Source organism: Morone saxatilis, unplaced genomic scaffold (assembly GCF_004916995.1).
Source record: "Morone saxatilis isolate NCDOM2014 unplaced genomic scaffold, NCSU_SB_2.0 Contig0, whole genome shotgun sequence".
NCBI lineage: Eukaryota > Metazoa > Chordata > Actinopteri > Moronidae > Morone > Morone saxatilis.
Genome location: NW_023339650.1, coordinates 1548649 through 1569401, shown reverse-complemented (window position 1 = coordinate 1569401; position 20753 = coordinate 1548649). Strand labels below are relative to the sequence as shown.

Here is a 20753-nt window from a genome sequence, read left to right as displayed (position 1 = left end):
ACATACTACAACATATACAGTACAAGAAGTGCATTTATCAGGTGGGATTGGGAACAGAATGGCTGGTTATTAACTCTTACATTATTTATTTTAAAATATAAAAAAAAGCTTGAGGGCGTTTAACTGTTACGCAGACTTGTGACGTAGCTCTAGCGCCCCCTAGCTCGCTGTAGCGCCGTGCCTGCCCCTGGCAGAGTTAAAGACAAAGGGGGAAACTCTACAAACTAGCTAGCTTGCTAACTGTCAGTTAGGCAGATTATTACCTAATAGGAGAAAACGTTCAGTGTCGAGGGACATTCTTCCTATAAATTCTTCACTAATTCCTGTCCTCACAGGATAGCATTGTCAGGATGCACATATTTACTTTGGCCTGCAAGTGAAATTCACTGATTGTGTCAATTTCACTGAAATCAATTCATTTATTTTTATTTATTCATTTTAAATGCGTGACTAAGTCCTTGGCTTTTGGGCTGACTTGTTTAAGTTAAACTTCTTATTGGAGGTTAACTTATTTGGAATTCATCCATCTTATAATTGCGATTAGAGTAAATTTAGGTTGATAATTGAATACATTTGGTTTGTTATCGAGCACCAGTGCACACATACACAGCAGTGTGGCAACTGTAAAGCCTAAAAATACATCCACACATGCGACTACACTTTCCCAAATCTGAGTCCAAGTAGCTGTGGAGCCTAGAAATAGCTTCTTCCCTAAAACAGCCCCCTGCACTGTCAAGAGTCCCTTATCTCTGCTACGTAGTGTCCTTGGAGGCTACAGCTGCAGTGCAAAGGACAGCTGGCTGGAAAGCAGGACAGTAAGCCGAAAGGAAAGGAGCCTGCAGTTTGTTGCCTGCCAACTTCCACGAGCTCAGATTCCCAGCTCCACAACCAGAGTAACCTGTCCCCAAGCTCTCAGCCTGAGCTGCAAATCTCAGCTCTGCCCCGAGCTGCAGAGCCCCGAGTCGCTGCTCTTACCTTGGCTGCAAAACTTGACGTGAGTCAGGTAATTCGAGATCCACGGGTTCCGGTACATTTTGGCAACAAAGTCAGGGCAGAAAGAGATGGAAAGAGGGGGCAGCTGCCTGAGAGGTGATGCAGCTACAAAAAGCAGTTTGTCAGTGCTCCGGGACAGACAGAGGGGAGTCAGGTAGCGTTAGAGAGAGGCAGAGGAGGGAGGGTGGGGAGAGAGGAGAGAGGAGAGAGAGACGTCCCAGCCGCAGTGTCGGTACAAGTATAGGTGGTCCTGGTAGGCAAACAGAGGAGTGGTGAAGCTGTGGCTGCAGCTCTGCCCCTTCTGAGATCCACTCCTCTGCTCTGGTTTCCCTCGCTAACCTCTACGGGCTAACCAGTGCCCACTACAACAACCTGCAGGGCTGAAAGCTGCTCAGCACAGGCTAAGCTCATTAGCCAAGGCAAGCAAATTAGGCCCCATCCCTCCTACAGATTGCATGCTACAGTACAGAATGAGCCTGATAGGCACAGATAGGAGAGAAAAAAAGAGTGTGTGTGAGAGACAGAGATAGTTAGGAGTGTCCCAGGAGAGTGCTGCCTTCCCTTGGCTCGCACACACGAGCGGGATGCCAAAGAAACCGGTGCATAGCGTCAGAAACGGAGGGGAGAGAGAGAGAGCACAGGCAGGGTGGATGGGAGTGGAAACAAAGTCAGCAAGGCGAAGAGGAGAAAGTTAAAATGACCCTCTCAGCCAGATGAGAAATTCCAGTCATCTCTCAGCGGGGACAAAATAAAAGGAACAGCAGAGAGAGAGAGAGAGGCAGAGAGCAGAAGGAGCACGGAGAGAGGCAGAGAGAGAACAGAAGAGGAGAGGACAGAGAGAGAAGATGAGAGAGAGAGAGAGGAGGTGGGAGGGACAAAGAGGGTACGAAAGAGAGCAATAGTGAAACAAAGTCAGGAAGGGAAAGAGAGAGTGTGCAAACGGTAATGAGACAGACAGAGAATCTGAGTTCTGCTATGTTCACTTGTGAGTAATGGTGTCATTATGCTTAACACGTTGGTTCCTCCTAGAGCAGCTGAAAAGAGGCGCAAGAGGAAGAAAAATAGGCTGATTTATTGATGGCCCCACAATTCTCCTTTTAAGACACTCATCAGAAGTGTTTGTGCATCCCAAAGCACACATAAAGTGATATTCCCTGAGCCACGGTGTGTATAAACCCATTTCCTAGTATGATTAGGCTCCAAGTGAATGCCAACAACCAGACAAAAGCAATTGCACACACACCTCACCTATGCATCAACGTGACGATGACATGCTTATCATTGTACTCAGAGGGCAATGCAGGGAGTCTGGCGTGAAGCCCAACGCCGCTTTTCAGATGCTGTTGGGAAACAGACGAGCGATATCTTATCTCTCTGCAGCATACAGAGCAAAAGCTGTCAGAGCCAAACACCCAGGCTCCAACATAAAGCAGGTTTAGTGGACGGAAGCGGTCGCAAACGTCAGTTTCTCAGTTCAGTGGCTGCAGAATGGCAAGAATAGCAATTAGAAGGACCCTGAGAATGCCGTTGACTTGCTGTGACTTTCACAATACACAGATCTCAGCGCACTTGTCCTAAACGCCTTGTAAATCTAAGCTAGGTTTTGTTTAAAAAAAAACACCAACGCAGACCAGGTTTATCACATCATAACATTTGTCAAATCACATAAAACCTTCCAGCCTCACCATAAAGGGCTACACAGGTGTGTAAAGAAGCAGCCTGACTGACTGTCTGGGGTGTGTAAACTTCAGAGGTGGCATGTTTGGATCATTCTCCGAGATGAGCTCATCTGGCTCAGCATGTGAACTGCGCAGACACACACACACACACACGCATACATCACAAACCTGCCACTTCACGCAGAGGGTGAGTGGATGGGAAGAGCGCTACCTGCACGCAACACTTTAACTCTGTCATTTGCAGCACCAACATTCAGGGCTAGAACTGTAATTCATCAAACTGATGGCAGACTGACAGCTGGTTAATTTATAGAGCATTAATAAGATCAATCTATAATGATCATGTGGCTGTATCTGGTTAGGGAATGCAAATTGGAGTAGTCTAAATGGAAATAAGTGAGCTAAAGAGGCTAGCATCAAACAAAGACAGCTGTTACTGTTTCATTTGAATTTCAATCATTCATCGTTTACAGTTCAACTCTCATTTCAACTTTCACCTCTTCCAAACATTTCAGGTGCTTTCATGTCTCACACTTGACAGTATAACTGCTTCCAGCTCTCACTATTTAACTCAATTCAACTACTTTCAGTGCTTACATACAAACTGACAAGTCAGCTGCCTACAGGGTTTATATTCCAAACTGAAATTTCACACACTTGACATGTTAGTTTCCAAATTTATCAGCCTGTACATTTTTGCATTTTATTATATACAGTACTAGCAGACTTTTTACAGTGCACATACTTTGTGTATCTCGAACTGATGGTTCAACTGTTTTGGTTGCTATTTTCTTACTTACTTCTTATATAGCTTAAAAAAAACACACAACTACAAGTCTGTAGGGGAAGCTACAGTGGCTTTGAAATGCTAAAGGCCCAATGTAGAGGTATGCTTGGTTTGTCTGTTCAGGGCTACTGTAGAAACATGGCGGTTCAGCATGGCCGCCTCCATCAAAGAGGTCTCTCTGTAGATAAAAACAGCTCATTCTAAGGTAACAAAAACAATGTTTCCTGTGTTCAGGTGAATATACACTAATAAAAAAATAAAAAAAACATGAATATTATATTCCATTTCTGAGAATAGATCCTCCTAAATGTTACACACTAGATCTTTAACCTTAAAACTAAAATCTCAAATGCTTTCACCAACTGCACTTCAACTGGTTTCGACTTTAACACTGCAACTTTTTTCAAAGCTTAAGGAGCCAGTAAACTCAGTCAGAACTGTTAGTTGGACTGCCGAATTACTTTGAAAAACCCCTCTCCTTACAACTTTCCAATGCCAGATTAGGGTTAGTGGTGTCCAAGCTCTTTTTGTACTCTTTACAAAACTATTGTGGGCACTTTTAATGTGAACAAACAAGTGCAACACTATAAATGTTTTCAAGGAGAGACCGTCTGAAAATGTGCACCGTTTTCTCTATATTTTAACGGACACATCGCACTATTTCAGAGGAAAACATGTGCAGACATGTTAAACCGTCAACAGTGTTTGCACCTTAATTTTTCAGCATGGGTAAGCACACTTACATTTTCTTCTTAAAATTCAACCTTTTCTAGTTGTGAGCGGAAAAGCTACACTGGAAAATGCACTCTTTATTACATAGTTTGAAAGAAATGCAATAAAAATCTAAAACCAGAATCAAACCATGGATGTCTTTAACACTAGTCCAGCAGGAATATCCCCAATAAACATTCCTAATACATTTTGTCTTCATCGCTATTCCAATAATCATCTTGCGACCATTTGGACGGAAAATGAAACCCCTAAACTTAAACTGCTCTCCTGATCACTGGACATTCATGTGTCTCTACAGAGTGCCAAGGTGAGAACAGAGCTGTGTGGGAACCTGACGTGTGACATGGATATGAAGGTTTAACAAAGTAGTTTGTAATCTGTAATTCACGCACTTACAAAATTCTTTGTTACTTGAGTTTGTTGAAGTACAGATTTTCCGGTTATCATTTGCCACATACAGTATGTAATCTAATATGTTGTTTTTTATTATCTGCCTCCAAGCAGCTTCCGTTTTGTGGTTTTTCAGTCAATTCCAGCCCATCTTTGAACATCCGATCTATACACAAGCAATATTTCTAAATAACTGTGGTTTAATAATGCCAAAATTCTCAGGGAAGCACCTTTAATGGCATAAAATATGATCACTGATGATGTTAATGAAATGCCAATTACTATCCAAGCTGTGATCATCACCTCTGCACCTACCACCTACCACCTGGCTGTCTAACTTGTATGTAATGTTTGTTTCTTTGACTCATCTGCTACAGGGATGACATCAGTTCTACAAAACCACCCGACGGTTTCTACCCTGTTATTATCAGTGATGAGTCTTTACTGCCAAGGATGGGCAAGACCTTACAGGTCGCTGCAATGATGCAATGCTGCTCTTGTTCTCTAATCTTTTTGTTGGATTGTAAGATTTCTTCAGACAGTAATACATGTACAGAAGCAAAAAATGCACAGAGGGAAAGAAATGGTATTTATTTGGTGTTCAGTCCTGTGCTCACATATTGAGTGGTAATTAGTAAGTCGACTTTGGTTACATCGGTTTGGCTGTGAAGAAGAGTTTCTCTATACTATAATCCAATAGATCTTAGTAGACAGAGACAAACCTTCTGTAAGCGGACCATCTCCTTTGTTTTGAAACACTGTGGGAACTGATTTAGGTCTGCTTCTGTAAATGCTTACACATTGACCATAAACCAGCCTAAAATGGTTAGAGGAATGACAGCACAAAGACCAGAAACTGGATCAAAGGTCAATGAGAATGAAAATTGAAGCCATCTTTGCCGCCACACTGCAAAACTTGAAAGTGGTGAAACAGATATGTCCCAGGAAACCTACATCCATTTAAGAGGAACATTCCAGGAAACTGTACTGAGATCCATATAGGTTTTGAAAACCATTACCAGTGTCAGTATTTTTGGATTAAAGCTGACAAGTGACAATAATTTGTGCTGATGTTCAAAGGCTTTAAGTAGTGACATTTTCATGCCAAAACATACAAGTATTTAGGGTTAGCCCCAAGCTTTTGTTTTTGTCAGCCTCTGAAATACCATTTAGTGACACATAACCGTGACACTAAAACTCAACACTGAAACCAAGGATAACAGCAAGTCCATGCATTCTTATGTGGGATTCAAACAAATTGATGATTTACAAACACAACACACTTGAGGACTTTGCAGACAAGACAGCCACATCTAGAAGAGGTGATGTTTTCTGAAGAAAAGTGTCCATGCTTATGCAGAAAACTGCAGGTCTTAAAACTGAGAGGTCTTACAATCTTAATAGTTTGCATGTAAGATGTGTAAGATTTACAGTTTAAGTTAAAATCTGTGTCGTTTATAGTGTTGGAGATGAAACTAGTAGAAATCAGTTATACTGTATTTGCTGAAAGCATGTGAACATTTATTTGAAGTTGAAGCCATGTAGGTAATTAAGTTGGCAGTTTGTATTGGGGCTGTCACTTTTATTTGAGATTCAAAAATGTATTCAAACATGGTAAATTTTTTTTGTTCATGCTCTATAAGGGTAACAGACCTTCTGAAGTGGTCTGCCTTGTGATCCAGCAGAGGGCGCTCCCAAATCATCTTCACCTATTGCATGCCCGCTTAACCTAACCTATCAGTAAACTAAACCAGTGATGTTATCTTGTTTACTGCAAAAATGGAGGACACTAGCAAGCAAAGCCATAATGAGCGCAATACGTTTCTGTCGACGTTGTACAAAGCAGCTGTCTAACTATTCGATGACAACAAATCTGCAGATTATCTTGCTAACGTTAGCTTGCTAAGCAAGGATGTGTAGCCCATGACAAATGCCGTATCCTCTAGTTTGGTCTTTACGTTCTGTTTGCCCGTGTGGTGTCATACAGTTTGTTTGTAGTGCTTCGAGATAATTTGTTTCAATTAATTCGCTCTTCGAATTCATTCCAGCAAACTGCGGCCATTTGTCATGATTTATGGAAAAACTTTGTCAGTGCTGAATGTCAACAGCTGTTGTATAAGAGATGCAAGCATTTGAAACGTCAGTCGATGCCACGTTGCTGTTGTAAACTGGAGGCTATAATGTTGGATGTTAAATTGAATCTATCGCCTTGCTTACAGTCACATTATATTGCAATATATTGAATCATAACCTCTGTATCGCGATACATAGCATATCAACAGATTCTTGCCAATACACAGCCCTACTGTACAGTGTTATGTTTTAAATGGTTCCTTTTCTATCTCTAGTTTGTTATATTGACAATGAAAAATTCAAAAAAAACTTGGCAAAAAAGATGTATGAGAGGTGAAAGCAGTTGAACTGTGAGTTGACACAAGCACTGCTATCAGTCACTACCAAACAACTGTCAGTTCAAGTTTAAAAAATGCTAGCAGTTGAACTGTAAATGAAAACAATTCAAATTAATTTGAAATTGAAACACAGAAGTTGATTGAGTATGCACTGCATGTTGTACTTGTGACAATGACAATAAATGCTATTCATGCTATTCATTCAAATGTGTCAGCCTGTATGTAAGCAGTCACATCAGCTGAAATGTTAATTTGTTACATAAATGTTAATTATAATAACAATGTCAGTATCAGGCTGATATATTGGTAAAACGCTACGAGAAAAGGACGTCAGGTTCTTGAAATACAACAGCACCAAGAGCACGGCAGGTTATGTTTAATATAATAACAGAGCCACACCTCTCCACTCATCATCCCCCCAGATGTTCAGTCAGCAGTCAGAATGGATGCTATTTCAGCCTGGACAAGCTCACATGTGCGGCCAGTCAGTGGGTCATTATTAGATAAACACTTCCAGACAGTCCATGTTTGCACTTAAAATGACCTCTAGCACAGAGAGGCATCCCCACAGGTCCGCTAGGAGAGAAGTGCTTAATGGCTGCATCACCTTCACAGTCGGAAAATCTTTCAGAAGATTGAGAAAGAGGGAGTGAAATAAGCATTAGCAGGGCTTGTCTCCTGCTCTGGGCTCTTTCACAGCCATCTTAGAAATAAAGTCCAGATTTATGGTATCCCCAAGGAAAGATATCCGTCTTGTCTGGCAAGAGAGTGGCGGAGGGGTCCAGTGCGCACGGCCATGCCGTCTCTGCAGACACATAACAGAGTCTGAGCCTCTGCACCATGGCCATAAATTCAGATGGGGGCAGGGGTAGAGAATGAAAGGGTATGATATTCATATGCACACATAAAGGGAGTTTGAGGGAGGAAAACTGAGGCTAAAACTCCATTTGCAATGTTGTTTGATGTCTTGTACTAGGCATGATGGGATTTCAGTATGAAGCAAACAGATTCTTCAATGTGCCCTATGACCTTCAAAGAGTAAAAATGAAACAAAATGTTTTTTACAGCACGTCAGTGACAACTTTGTGGATTTTCATATGGAGTTCATGCTAACGTTGACATTTGATATTACATTTGAACTTTTGAATCAAATCCCCTGACTGAACATAAGTCCTTTCCAGCTCTTTATGAAACCTATATATTTTTAGCTTTTGAGAACTTTCTGCCTGTTTGGGTCAGTTACATTTTGGCACTGATATTTGATCTCCCCACACGGGTCCATGTAGTATTGTCGATGCAGCATGACACAAAACTGTCCAATCAAAAACTGACCTTTCAGCCCATATAACTTCATGTTTACAGCTCTTGGTTCATTTGTAAAGTCAGTGACGAAATGGACCAGAACTAAAAAGGCAACAAAGCATCTCTTTTTTTGTGGCGCAGATGCAATGAACCGAACAACAGGTATGAATGCAACAGAACTAAAACTCAGGGTGTCTTCATGTTAGGTTAGAGTGCTCCATATCCCTGAGTACGACTGGCCCCCCTCGCCTCTCCCAGCCGCTTAGCTTTTCTGTACCCGAATACACCTGTGTCGTCATCTATGTGACATTTGTTTATGTTGTTGCTATAGCTACAGTAAAAAAGCCCTACAATCACAAGATATAATAGTTATGATGTCACATTCTAAATAGCAGTCCACTTCGCTGTTTTGGTACTCCTGTTTTTTCACACGTGACAGTAAACCATACCAGAGTATGCATAAACCACACTCGAAACCACCTTTTCAAGTGGATTCATTCATTGATCGATGCATGGGTACGGTACACAGTGATCACACTAATCAAACTAACTGGACTTTGGAGTGCAGTGAACTTGGGCCCAGGTCCATGTTGAGTTTTAGTTCCAGTTTGGAACGGCTCCAAGTTAATTAAATAGTAAATTAAAATTTTAAAAACTTGAAACCAGATTTAAAATGGAACTCACAATAATAATCTGCGGGCCAATCTGTCCATAAAATAATAATATAAATAAATGTAAAGTGTTAACAGAGTTGGCTATCTAGCTTAAATGTCACTGTGCATATGTAGCTTTAGTGGCCCCCTGATCCCTGAACGGGCCTCTAAGGTCAGATTTGACAGTCCTCATACTTCAAGAAGCACTCCTGGACGAGAGCTTCAAACCTCGTTATCGACCTCCTTTCATAACTGCCTCAAGTCTTTGAAATGTTACAGTCACACTGCAAATAGATGCACCAAGACAACACTGACCTTCTCTGGCCATTGTACAGTGTATTACCACCCATAAACACAAACACCTCAGCATGGCCTTCCCAAAATAAAACAGATAAGAGGTCTTAAGTAGCGGACTCAGTGACTCCGAGTGGAACGCTCCAGGAGGTCCATCAATTTGTGAGCCCGAAGGCCTATCACAGAGCTGGAATTTGGCCCTGGGCGTTTTCCTCAGTTAGACCAATGGAAGGATTGAGGTTGCTCCCTTGTCCAAACGCTTAACGTCTTGTGATGTCCAATGATATCAAGAATTTCTCACAATGCCTCTCTAGCTCTAGGAAGAAGTCTTGCTTTGTGATTCTATGGTGCTCACACCAAAACCTGACATTTGCTATTACCATTTTCTTTCTCCTATTAAACTTCACCAAGGTTACTGTGGTCACGTTGTCTACTTCTGGCCAAATATTTATGAGAATAAAAAACACGACAAACAACAAAAACAGACCAAAAAATCTGAGAATACAAGGCCAAGGAACATTTTTCACTCTTCACTTACGAATTTTCCTTTTCCTGTTGCTGAATAAGTAACTAAATACTAACAGTGAGTGGACTGCACACTTTTCATACCTATGACAGCAATCATGATTAATTTGTAATTATATAAACTTCCATCTGTTCCTCAGTGATGATGTGACCCTTGAGGCATGTGATGCACCTTGAAATCCTGAAACACACGTCTACGTTATCTGATTCAAACAGAGCCCTGGGGAAAGATACTAAAGTCAGTGCACACACATACAGAGTCTTCAGCTGTTAAATAAACACACGTGTGCATGCTTCAGTGTGATACACACGGCACATCTGGTCAGGAGAGAGAGCCACAGCACCAGAATTCTTCATCGATCCCAATTGCCAGGGAATTTAATTCCATCCCCAGGCGCCGCGGACACCTTCCCAGGAACTGTCATCCTGGAGGACGGGAACGCTTAGGAGGATGGAGAGACGGCAGTGGAAAGCTTGTGTCTCTCATTTCCCTCCAGAGTCGACACAGTACGAGGTGAGCCAGCAGAGCAGAAGCTGCCATTGGTGAACTGAACCAAATGTAGCTGCAGTGATTGGTGCCTGGCAGGATATATTTCCAGAGTAAGAGCTGGGAACTCAGTGAACTATGAGCTCCGTAGTAGAGGTGTGCTATGTTTAAATAAACATTATCAATGGCAGGGGTACTTATCAGAGAAACTTAAATGCTTATATAAATTGGCCTTTCACTAAACACTAAAAATTGTTTAGCATATTCAGGCTAGGCTCTAGTAAGAAAGATGGTGTCTCTCTTTTAGAACCAGACACAAGAGCAAAAGTTAAAGGAATGAATTAAATAGTGTGTTTATTTGCTATAACATAAGCTAACATGTCTGGCTAACTAGCTTAGCTTAGCTTGTGGGGCTACAGGTAACATTTAAAAAAGCCCTGTCCATTACTAGCAACCAATGACTCATGTAGAACTTCCTGTGCGGAAACATGGATGCTATCAGAGTTTAGGCTAACATTAGCAGGACTGTCCTGCTCTTTATTCTCTTGTAGCATTAAGCTAAGCAGCCTAACAGAATAGGCTAATGTTCGAGAGAAATAAACAGTTATGTTAAAGAGAAATAATATCCTTACGTTACAGGTTTCCGTTAGCATACTCATAGGACAAACTAGCAATTCTACTAGTTTCCCTCTTACAGGATTCTTGTTTTGAAATGAGTCAGACTCATCATGTAAAAATCAGCCAGAGATGGCGTTTTCAACCATCTCATGGAGCTAACAATAGCTTAATTAGTTTGCTAGCAACTCATTCTCCCTAGAACAATTGTTTCAAAAGAATTTGAACTACTGGTAAATCTGCCACTGCTTTCATTGTAAAAAGCATATGTACCATGTAAGAATGGAGACAGGCCTAGCAACTATAACTAATGGTGAAACAAACAGTCAGTTGTATAAAAACTAGCGTGATATGATCATTTTATGGCCCTCATTTCTCCTCAAATTTATTAATTTTCCCCAGCTGTCTTTCAACCGAACAATCCAATCCATGCCGATTCCTCTTTCCACAGTTACGTCCTATCCGAGGTAGTATAAATTGCTCATGAGTCTATCTACAAAGACTTGTCGACAGCCTGTCAACACACAGCTGGCAGTATGGTCCCACAGCCTTGCATGAGATGATCTGCTCTTGCTCACTTTATGTCATTTTCTTCCAGCTACTTTTCATCTATTAAAACCAATGCAGAAGCTCGGTGCTGCAGATATAATCCAGTGTCTGAAAGGAAAATGACAAGACAGTCCAACTAGACATTCAAGGTCCAATGCTTGTGATTTTCTTTATGTATTTGCGTCACTGTTGTGTCCATTTCTTTGTATTTCTGGGGTCTGTTTAACTGTAACAAAACAATGTCTGCCTATCCACAGTCTGTAACGCATCTTAACCACAGCAGCTTGTGTCAGAGCTCAAGTCTGAAGTCAACGCCAAGGGCAGACACCCCAGCTCAAAGTCCAACATGCTATTAGCGGTTCATCATAAATCACCACTAATTAGATTTTAAACTGGGACTGGTGGGTTTAAAATAAAGGAAAAGCTGTCATGGAGGAGTAAATATGCACTTAAGACCTACCACGTGAGACCACCAGGTCTAAGCCTCCTGCAAGACCTTGGGTGCTGCATAAAGCCTGGAGGAGGTCCATTGTGGATCTAAAATGAGCAGTAGTGAGGAACCCACAGAGAATTACTCTGCAGTTCCCTTCTGTTCTGCAGAGCGTTTTAGCATCTCCCTGCATTTTGTTTTGGTTTTACATCCCGCAGCTTTACAGTTTGTTTCCAGCTGTTATCTAAAAAAGCTCCGATGGACCCACCATGCACTACCTGCTCAGCACTAAACAACAGAGCAGCTAAAGGGATCCACCACATTTACTGGCTGACTAAGGAGCCAGATATTTCCATTGGTGGAGAGCTAGAGATGAAAGTTGGACTTACATTTTTCAGGTGACTATGCTAATGTTGCTCTGCGTTTGATGGATGCATAGAGAGGAAGCAAAAACCTCTGTGGCCGAGAACTGAAGCAGAAGTGCCAAAAATTGCAGTTCCTCAAACAGCCACTTGAGGCTGGCTACAAAGGAGAGTCAATCTCCGTAAGCCCCCATATTAAAATGCCAAACTTTACAGCAGAAATAAACATGTTTACAAAGAAACGTTTTTGTCACTATAGCTAATTTTCCCGTTCATGACAACTGTACAGGTGGTGAATTTTTATACAGAGACTCATTGTGCAAGTCTAGCTATGGCAGCAGAACAGTGTAAGCCCTATTTAACCTGTCCACCCTGTTTGATCAACCCTGGCTGTTGACAAGAGGATGTCCAGGCTTAAATGAGGCTTTGAACAGCAGTATGAGGCATGTTCAGTCATGGTGCTTCTAACAGTGAGACCACAATCCACATAGAGACTCAACCCATTTCTCTCTGTTGCCTGCGTTCTGTGAGGGCTGCAAACACACTGCTGTAGGTCCTGTCCTTCTTTGATGGAATGAGCTCCTGGTGAACTAACAAGGACCAACACTCCATCCTGACAGGGCAATAAGCCATCAGGGCCCTGAGCTCAACTCTTTGAAAACTGTCGCTCTCCAAATGATTACCTGGACCCAGACACAACACAGATGCATCAATACTCATGACACATGAACACGGTGCACTTCCTCTCACCCCCGTTAAAGGATCAGTTGCTCTGGATCTGAGCCAGTCAGATCACAGCGATTCCCCCCACGGCAGTCTGACACCGTGACAAACAGCTGAGGAAAGTGACAGTGACACAGGCAGAGTGACAGTCAGCTACTGACGATGTGTAACGGAAGACAGTCACAACATCACCGCTCTGCTTCCACTCCCCCAGAGCCGGAAATCAGATCAGATCTCAGCCAATAAAGTAACTGAACTAGGGCTCATGTATATTTGGAGCAGATGGTAAAAATAAACCTATCGCTCAGGGCATCATGATTAAATGATGCATACAAGAGCATAAATCTTGAGTTATCTTGACTTATTATACCAATTCTGTCTTGGTGTTTTCTCCTGAAAATAATCAATCACAGGTTCTAAAATAAAAATAAGTGGAGACGGAAACTAAATTATAACATGCATTTAGACTGCTGGGTGTTGAGCATAGTGCTAAAACATAAGCTGACATGAGTAATGATTAAAGACAGGCCTTGTATCAATGGAAAAACTTGTGTAAAATGTATGGTGTGTGTGTTGCCCTGTTAGGCAGACTTCTATTTATGTCTGTGTCCTGACAGAGTGAGAGCAGGTGCAGCACAATGCAAAACTGTAGTCTCCCCAGCCAGTCACTCACCACTGAATGAATCACACATGGAAGGACCTCCCCAGCCCTAAAATCCACGCTTGCTTAGACCATTCATGTCCTCAACTCACATCTACGCAGATAAACACACTTATGGAGGTACGGATGTCCAGTGAACCACTTCAAGTCAAGAGATTGGAACAAACTCCACGTTCTAACATTAATATCTGAACATGTAATGAATCGCTGACAAAAGGAGAGTGTGCTGTAATTTTTGCTGAGTTGCTTCTAAAACAAAAAGCAGAATCCAACGTGGATCTGAAAGTCTCATCAGAAACAGTTAAATGAATAAGACTGCCATAAGACATTACTATGATCCAGAAAGGAATTCCTTAAAAAAAAAATAATAATAAAAAAGTACATATTAATCACTTTACCTAAACATTAGGAAGCTACATGTCTTAGCTTCAAGCCTACAACCATCAAACATTTATTTTAACTAATAAAACCATAAAAGAGGTCAATTGAAGCACAATGTATCACCACCAAAGTCATTCAACAACTCTGACAAAGAACTAATCCTTTGTCAGTCACCACATGAAAGTTACATACCTTCTTAATGTACGTTCTCTTCTCAGAGAGCCATTGGGTCTTAGAGTGTTTCAGTCAGGTTCAGTAAGAAGTTAGCTATAAGACGCTCTTGTCTACTGGTTCCACCGTCCCTGAGAAGGTCAGAGCTCTGGAGGCTTGTGGGACAGGACTACTGGGACATAAAGATAGACTGACAGGTCCACAGGCCCTGCCAGCACACAGCCACCACCCCCCACCCACTTTCTATCTACAACTCTCCTTTAGGGGCGCATGTGTTGTGGCTAGATCCACAGCAGGCATGAACCCGAGAGGGTGGGTGGGTGAGTGATAAATTTAGAACGGTGCTTTCCCACTCCATCAGCAAGGCTAGATCAATCCAATGATGAAAGTGACAAGCGGTGTCATGAGTCCAATCGAGCTTGAGGCAGAGGAACCAAAATGCAGGATCTTCCTTAAAATTCCGATACATTCAAAGGCTATAAATGATAGAATTACATCCATAAAAAGCCACTCTAAAATACCATTTCTAGTAGCATTAGTGAAGTTAACAGTCATGAAAATGACTTGACCCCACAGTCCAAATTCTAGTATTTTACCATTTATTGTACAGAGAACCGTTTTTTAATTTCTATATTCTATTTCTATATAATAGTTTATCCAAATTCAACTGCTACAGTCACATCACACACTTAAGATAAGTGCTTAAAGTCTATAATTAAAATAATTTTCTAAGAAAAGTTATTTTCTTGTTTATATAACGTAATGAAATAAATACTTAAATTTTGGCTGTAAATCAGACTACAAAGCAAATGCTAAAATAAACTCTGAGCTACTTGGGTACTTGTGACCTTTAAATAAAACATTTTTTCTCTTACACATTAATTGACAACTAGAATGTGTAGCAGCCCTATATTAGATATGACATACATTAAAAATGCCATACTATAGCAATGTAAATGTAACCAACACATTACAGGGGTACTACAGTGGTTTAGTACTTAGTACTAGCCAAAATCAGTGCAGCTCAACTATTAGACCCTAGCATGGGTCAAGCTGCAGAAGGCTGGATCTTACATTTCCTCTGGATGGTAAATGCCCCAAATCTTTATGCCTACAATGTGTAGTCTCCAAGCCCTAACTGAAGTAACCCTGATCACTAGGGTTGTTTTCTCAGAAGCCCCTTATTAGGAAATCTCCCCCCTGAGCAACACCGTCATTATACAACCTTTGTCACAGGCTGTATAGAACGACCCATGATGAATAAACCGTGTACAATAGGTGGAGGGGCCCTTGCATGCTTGAGGCCCTAAATGTAAATGCAATTTGCTTTTCATTGAAGGTGTTACGAAGTGAATCCAGTGACGAAACTCAAACTCTCAGTCAGCAGTCCGATCAGAGATGTGTACCAATTACAGGAAGGAAGATGTGTACCAATTACAAACAGAAAGACCTTTGCATGAAACCTAATGCTTGATATACAACAGAATAATTGGGATGTCATGATCCAGTGGTAGAAAATTCAGCTGGTGTGATAAGTCTTTTCTACAACTGAATGACTGTAAAACTAAAGAATGGTTCATTGACTTTTCAAGGTTTACTCCTCCTAAGGGGAGTTTGACTTCAGTCCAGCAGTTCAAATAATTGAGTGGATCCCAAGCGGTTAACAACCATCTTAGGAAGTTGGTAAGTATCAAAGGTAAGCTTATCTTTGAAGGCAAACCAAAGATTGTGCGTCTTAAGGTAGGCCAGAATTTTCAATGTTGACAAAAAAAACTAAACATGTGCTGTAGTCACCGGTGTAAATTTAAATGATCTTTTCCACTTGTAGCAAGTCACAACTGTAGTGAAAAAAAAGGTCATCTTAATGGACTCCCAAGATATTTAGAGAATATTTTGCTTCCATTGGTATTACTTACCTAGAGTTGGCACTAAAAGATACTGTATATGATGTATTTTATTTCATCAGTTATTGATGGTTTAAACAAAATTTTATTTGGCCTGTTACAAGCTGGTGCTTTGTACAGTAGCTCGTACAGTAGATCAAGATCTACAAACAGGAAGTAGCACCAAAGATTAGTAGGGACACTAAAACGTCCTAGTGAAAAACAAAACACTGTCTTGGTCTGATTTGCGGCAGGCAGGGTGTAATCCCTTCTCATTTCATGTCACTTTTTAGCAAAAAAAGTGACATGAAAACGCTTAAACAGTCAGTTCAACAAGCACACAAACGTCTCATTCATCACACTGATTACACATTTGAGGTTCAAAAGCACAGCGAAGGACAACACCGGACAGATGGAGAGGAAGGAAGGGAATCGAACACACACAAAGACCCAAAGATAAGGACAGGGCTCCGTTTCAGCTGGCCACTGAACAAAGGACACACTGGGCAAAGGAGAGGACATTGGGACACTGCCAGTCAGAGAGAAAAGGGGAGAGGGGGACATAAAGGACGTAGCAGAGATTTTTAAATCATGTTTTTTTTTGTGGAGTGGTCTATTAAACAAATGGGCAAGAGAATCATTTGAACTGGCATGTACTTACTATCATTAGGGACAAACACTGACTTCCACTTAGGTTTTGAGCTTCACAGCAAAGAGCACCATCTAGTGTTGACAACAAGGTAGAACCCCAAAGTTCACTCTGGCCTCAGTGGCTTCTGGTCTGCTTTGTTGCCCTTTATAAGTCTTAACACCAATTTGTTCTGCGAGATATCACACCAACTGATTTGTTTATGGCTGTGTGAAAAGGTAAACCCTAAAATTGATTCATGATTTTTTCAGCTGCTTGAGAGAGCAGGTCTGGGCACAGGGCCAAGCGTTGAAGTTCTTCAGCAGGGCCTTTGTACTTCTGAATAAGCTTTGAAAGCGACGGGGTTCAGCCACTCCTGAGCTAATTAGCAGCGGAGAAACAATAGTTCCTCCAAAGGCAGCGGAGAAATGTCGAAGCAAATGTGATTTCAATTTAGCCCCTTGTTAGGCGAGAGCTGAATGCTGATTGCTAACATGCCCCGACCACACTGAACTGTCAGCACAACAAAGAAAACTGAGGGCAAAAGAACTCGCCTCCTGTTTTTCCATAAACAGTTGCAGAAAGACCACAACAATGTCCTAGGATGCAGAAAAACTGGAAATTTGTGTACTATTAAACCCTCTCCCTTCCTTTACCGCCTGGCTTTGATGAGGGTCAGCCATGCAGGAAAACTCACACTCAGCAGCTTTGGCTAAAATAAATACTTTGTATGACATGCAGAGACCCAACAGCCATGAACGCCGGGTATGGACAACTCCTGAGACAGAACAGAGCAGAACAGACTGGGACCGTTCAGCCCTGAAACCATCCAGCAGCATGAGACGCAATTCACACGGAGCACTGAGCATGAACCACCAGCGGCAATTAAACAGAGACACAATAAAAGTCTGTTTAAAGTGTGGTGAAAAGAAATAACAGATGGGTAAGGAGAACAAATACACAAGAACAGGTTGGAGAGAGAAAGACAAAGAAAACTACTTAGTTATTTAGAACAAACCCATCTCATTATTGACATTAAGCTTTATATCATATGACAGGATTTCAGAGATTTCAAGATCAATAGCAATAGCAGATTTATGGGTTCAAAAGGATAGTGACATGCCCAAAGGGTACGCTCTAGGATGCATATCTTTTAGGATGAAGAAAAACTCATTCAATTCATCATGCCCACACAAAAGCACAATTCATGGCAATCAAGCATGTAAAAAGTATTTATTATTTTTTCTTTTTTTTAAAAAATACAAAAAGGGGTGTAAAGATGGAAAAACACATTGATTTGGAACTTTGACACCATCATTCATTAGAGGGTAAAGCTGTGCAGAGCTGTGTGAGTGAACCAAAACAGTAAAGTTGTGCTCAGGAAAGCAGAGAGCAGCTGCAGATTCAGCTGATAATTTTCTGTTGGTTCATCTCGACGAGTGACCTCTTTCGCACTGTTTTCACATCGTCATTTGATACGTCACCAAGCAGGATGGGGAGTTTCACTGACTGGCAGCTTGGTACAAGCAGAACAAACAAACTGATTTGTTTAAAGGGCCACTAAACTTTTCTTGTACATGAGAAACACTTCCTCTTTTCTGCCATTCACATTTATATGAGCTTTTGTTGCCAGGGCTACCTCAGCATGTGCTAATGACTCCGATAATTCACAAAGTAATGGACAAGGTTGGTCGAGAAATGATGCAGAACTCAGAAAAAAAAACAACACAACTGCAAAAGTTTTCCCATTGCATATTGGCAACTATTTAGATAAGTGATTAATCACATGTAATTTTTCCAAATAAAATTGCAAACATTTGATGGTTCCAGGTTCTCAAAAGTAGGGATTTGCTTCTTTTCCATACTTCATTATAGTAAATTAAATATCTTTAGGTTTTGGACTGAGACATATGGAAATTATTAATCAAGAAAATAAACGGCAGATTAATCCATAATGAAAGTTATTGTTAGTTGCAGACACTGTCCTGCTACTGCATTATCCTCAAGTTTAAATTAAACTGACACTACAATCAAACATAGTTTTCATAGAACAAGCACAGTGGATGCAGTCTTAAATTTGTCAGTGGCTTCCAATTATAAAAGCCTCTCTAGAGTTTGTTCTGTTTATCACATCTTGAGAAGCAATTGGCACCCGAAAGTAAAATCCTCACCTTGACTCTGCTACTCTTAGTACCAAACAAAGTCAATTTAACCCAGCTGTGCTCTCACAGACTGCATGGTAAGCATCCAGTGGTTTTGATCAGAGCCTCTTTCTCCTCTGTGAGCCTCTGATGCTGTGCACATTAGGCCCACACACAAGACAAGGCCTTAGGGGAAGGTTTACCCATGAGCACCTTTTAGTACAGCACAAAACACAATATCTCAAGGTGTTATACTGCAGCCACAAATAGACAGTGCAAAAGCCGATAAGAGAGGTCAGTGGGTTTAAGACAAGAAAAAACAAACCGAGTAGAATAGGTGCATGAGTGAGATAAAAGAACAGCACCAGAAAACAACAGAGGGAAGAAAGAGAAGAAATTATTATTATTAAGCTCTGTTCAGATCGCAAGCACTTTATCTTGACAGCACCCATCGATGACAGCACCAGGGGACGGCTGGAAGGACCAGAGGGGCTGTAAAGAGCTATCAGCCTTTCCTACACTGCCATAACCTCCATGTCTACTTAACGGCAGCAAAATTGCTGTTACACAAACCAGACCCCCTTTTCCACCAAAGCCTGCCACCCAGGCTCCCAGCAGATAAATAGGCTTTCAAAGCACATTAATGAGCGGATGCATCCGCCGTGGAGAGCAATCATACAGCTGAAGTAAGACAAAATGGGAAAAACAGAGGCTGGGATGGAGAGATTAGATGATGGATAAACACGGGACTGTACCTTTCATAGCTCCTCTGTTTCCGCTTGTTATTTGTGGAATTATTATCTCCAGTAAAAGTCAGTATCCACAGCCAGAACACTTGAGGATCAGCAGTAAGGAAGAAAGAGATAGCAAGGACATAGCAGAGAAGACCAGGACAGAGTAAAAGTGAGACTGCCAGAGGGTAGGACTGGAAGGACTAGGAGTCACGTGACCAGACTGGCGGCTCACCAGTAACCACGGCCCACAAAACCACAGGGTGGGTTTGGCGGTGACACAAGCACTGGCCCGTTTAGGCAGCGACAGCCGCAGCCTGGCATCAGGGAGTGAGTGGGTCACGGATCCCGGCCAACGGTTTATCACTGAGAGAGACGTACACCTGGAGTGTGTCTGACAGCACTAACGGACATTATGACAGGAATGAATAGAAATGGGAACTAGTCCTAATGAGCTCCAACGAGGAATGGGGATGAAAGGGTGGGAGGGGGTTGGACCAAGTCACCCAGCAGAGATAGGAAAGGGAGGAATTCCTTTTTATTCCTTCCAGCGGCCCTGATGAGTCAAACAGAGGGACAGTAACCCAGAAAAGGCAAACGGCTCGGAGGCTGAGGGAACCACTTTTCCACATGGTTGAAGAGCAACGGCCATAACTGACAAACACAGACACAACCGTTACTCCAGTTCCTGCAGGAGATAAGTTAGCCTGCTGCACTACTCCCTCTGACAGTTTGAGAGGTAGTTTTCTTCCAGGTCAGAGGTTAACTAGGCTGAACTGCTGCTGTGCTATATATCAGACTTCAAGGCTGACAGAAAGCAACTGATGGCTCTTTATTTTTAAACACCTGCAAGCAATACACAGTTGATACCCAAAAAGCAGTGCTGACATAAAATGCTGAGATGAAAGGTAATGTAGCATGAAAATAATCAATATCCTGAAAGCTGAACATTTGTACCAAAAAATTCCAACTTTTCAAGGTCTTTATCAGCCCATAAAGGAGCAATTACACAATGGGACACTGGATCAATAATGCCTTCAAATTCATAAGTTTCAACACTTCACACACATATAGTGGTCACATAGCAACATTGGCATTAATCTGGTGTCATGTTTCTGGTGAAATTATAAATGTAAGTCCAATATACCATTAACTTAGGAGGAAAATCTCTGGCTCTTTCGGTGCTCCAATTTGTTTAGCAGATGGTTGCTAACATTATCTGTCT

General features: G+C 41.6%; 1 protein-coding gene across 15 annotated transcripts in view; it reads right to left on the bottom strand.

Moving 5' to 3' along the window:
- Positions 1-20753, bottom strand: part of svila (supervillin a) — an 85265-nt gene that overhangs the window by 52304 nt on the left and 12208 nt on the right. For 7 of the 15 annotated variants that reach the window (XM_035654778.1, XM_035654820.1, XM_035654863.1 and 4 more), the window contains exon 1: positions 976-1412. The exons of 1 other annotated variant lie outside the window; for it this stretch is intronic. In XM_035654778.1, the coding sequence (XP_035510671.1) occupies positions 976-1033 (58 nt within the window). In that variant the 5' untranslated portion in view covers positions 1034-1412. Of the gene's footprint in view, positions 1-975; positions 1415-14166; positions 14385-20753 lie in introns of those variants that run through there. 7 more of the 15 variants (XM_035654811.1, XM_035654871.1, XM_035654795.1 and 4 more) reach the window with 5 other exon arrangements.